The following is a 2,949-nucleotide window of genomic DNA, read 5'->3' on the forward strand; positions in this document are numbered from 1 at the left end:
GTCCAGGACTCGAACTGTGGTCGACTACATGGGAGTCCAGCGACATAGCCATTATGCTAACTGCTGGTCCCTTGTATGTTGGCTTTCAGTCACATTTGCGATGTTAAGTATCCAGGTTCCAGTCTTACTGTCTTATCTCAAGCAAACAGTAAGGGGCCAAGGGAAGAGATTTTTTGTTTTGTCTGTTTTTCAGGCTCTGCCTTTTATCTGGTAAGATAAAGCTGCCCAGAAAGCCCCTGACAGGCCTCATCTCACTAGATGGAACTGAGTTGCATGGCTTCCCCTAGCAGCAAGGGAAACTGGGGAAGTAAATATGTAGATTTTTGCTTCTGTGGTGGAAAACAACAGGGTGGAAGAAAGTTGGGAGAGTCTCTTAGCCAGCCGGCAAATCACCTTCACCACAGGGTACTGGGCACAGCACGGCCACTGCTTTCTCTGTGGTTGAAGAGAGACATCAGCAGACCGAGTTTGGGAAGACGTGCAGAGTGGTGCCCCTGGGTCTGTGCCCACTGTAGTCCCATCTACTGTAAGAGCTACAGGTGTTTTGTGATCATTATATAGACTAGAAATGATTAAAGTGAGCAAATGATTTTTAAAAATGTATTTCATGAGTAGAGACAGGAAGGAAGCACCCAACAGCGTCTTCAGGTTGCACTGCACCCCTGGGCCCAGCCTTCCTGCTTCATTGGCATGCACATGTGCTTGGCATATACAGGGAGGTCTTGGGATGTGAACCCAGGACCTTCTCATGTGGTTCCAGCATTACAGAGCATTGTGTTACTACTGTGCCACCAGCTGGACCCATGGATGGTTAAATCAGTGACTTTATTCCTAAGTAACTTACTTCGTCTTCCACAAGTGTAGTCACCACTGGAATGACCTCAAGAAATTAACATAAAATGTGAATGATCTAGTAATTGGCTTTTGCCATGAAAAAATGATTCATTTATGCAATTGGTCCTATCCAGCCTTTTTGAGGTTCACTTAAAAGTTTAAAAACAGGGCTGGTCCCATGACCTGATGGCTAAGGGAGCTGAATCTTGCACGGCTGACTATGCAGTTTAAATCCTGGACTCAGTGGCTTAAAAAACATGCCAGGCGTGTGTGTGTGCGCGCGTGTGTATGTGACCAAAATCCTAAAAAGAGGGAGAAATGGAGAAGGGACTGTCTCATAGGAGGATGCTTTCTCCTTCTTCCTCTCTGGTGAGTATACATACCTTTTGACAAAAGTTTTTTTATACACCTTAAAAACAAACAAGATGGTTTCTCCTCAGTATTTGTCACTATTCAATAATTAGTAAGTGCTATTACAGTGTATCCATCTCGGCATGGGGTGGACTGCCAGAGAAACCCGTGGGGAATTCTCTCTCAGGACTTATTTCTAGTGGAGTGTCCGTCCGGCTAAGTGGCTGTGATTGTCTGACACTGGTCTCTTCACGTGTTTTCAGTGCACCAGCATATCCGTTTCTCGAAAGTGGTTGGCTCTGGGCAGTTCAGGAGGAGGACTCAATCTCATTCAGAAAGACGGCTGGAAGCACAGGCTTTTCCTTTCACACAGGGTAAGATGAAGGGCTGCCCTGTCCTGCCGTTTGGAGGATGTTTTATATTTGCACATTTCTCCAGTATAAATGATCTTATGGGGTGAAAACCTTGAGCTTGTACAGATATTTTTCCTTCTGTGCTCTACCTAGGAAGGCGCGATTTCTCAGGCTGCCTGCTGTTTGCATGATGATGATTACATTGCAGTAGCTACCAGGTGAGAAACGGTTTCAAATCTTTTCTAAATCGTTTTAAATGGATACCTGGGTTCGTTAGGATGAAATCATCCCACTTTGCTGAGGGCTACCTCAGTTTTAGTACTGAAACTGCTGCATCCCAGGAATCCTCTCAGTTGCTCAGCAAACCAGGACAGACAGTTGGTCACGCTAATGATGTGAGAATGCCAGTTTGAGGCAAACATTTTCTTGGAGAGGTTTTTTTCTATAGGGCGCGTGCACTTGCCAGAAAGGCAGAGAGACAGAAAGTGAGAAATCACCCCCTAGGGGTAATGGCCACTCCGCAATCCCTTCTCCATTCTCCACTCAGGATCTTGGACACACACACACATGCGCCTGATGTGAGTTTAAGGTCTGGGACTCAAACCACGGTCGACTACATGGAAGTCCAGGTACATAGCCATTATGTCAACTGCTGGTCTCTGAGGCAAACATTTAAAAGGCTTTAAAAGAGAAAGGGAAGGCCTGCAGGTGGCATGGTGGTTAAGGGCCTAGAGAATCCCATGTGACTGACCATGGTTTGAGTCCTTTACCTGGTGACTTGCTTTTTCACTTTCCCTCTCTCTCTGTGTGTCTCTCTCTGGTCAGATTAAAATAAATGACTGGGACCAGCAGTTAGCGTAATGGCTATGACACTGGACTCATGTAGTCGACCGCAGTTCAAGTCCTGGACCTAGGGGCTTAAATAAAACTCATGCCGGGCGCGTGTGCGTGCATGCCCAAGATCGCAAGAGGAAAATGGAGGAGAAGGGATTGCAGCATGGCCATTCCCCCTGAGGGATGATTTCTTGCTTTCTGTCTCTCTGTCTCTCTCTGGCAAGCACATGTGCCTTACAGTAAAAACCTCTTCAAAAAATAAAAATTAAAATAAATGACTGAATAAATAAAATAAATAATTTTTAAGAAGAGTTATTAAAACAGAGAGAAAGGGACCAGAGATTATTTAAAACTCTTAAATTCTCCTATCATATTTTTTGGTAACTAGAAGAAATGAAGTCCTTGACTTTTTGCTTCCTGTTTTCTGAAGAACTAGCATTTACATATGTATTTGTTGATAATATCGTGCCCTCTGTGATGCAGTTACATTGTGCCTTTTTTACCATTGCTAAAAATTTGCTTCCGTGTGTCTATTCTTGCAGTCAAGGTCTTGTAGTTGTTTGGGAATTAAATCAAG

The 2,949-nt window shown here is 44.4% G+C and overlaps 1 protein-coding gene across 1 annotated transcript in view; it reads left to right on the forward strand.

Moving 5' to 3' along the window:
- Positions 1 to 2,949, forward strand: part of HPS5 (HPS5 biogenesis of lysosomal organelles complex 2 subunit 2) — a gene marked incomplete in the record, with an annotated part of 51,114 nt that overhangs the window by 9,764 nt on the left and 38,401 nt on the right. Inside the window, 3 exon segments of the mRNA XM_014584557.2 lie at positions 1,449 to 1,559; positions 1,692 to 1,756; positions 2,915 to 2,949. Of these exon segments, the coding sequence (XP_014440043.1) occupies positions 1,449 to 1,559; positions 1,692 to 1,756; positions 2,915 to 2,949 (211 nt within the window).

Source organism: Tupaia chinensis, unplaced genomic scaffold (assembly GCF_000334495.1).
Source record: "Tupaia chinensis unplaced genomic scaffold, TupChi_1.0 Scaffold000077_1, whole genome shotgun sequence".
NCBI lineage: Eukaryota > Metazoa > Chordata > Mammalia > Scandentia > Tupaiidae > Tupaia > Tupaia belangeri.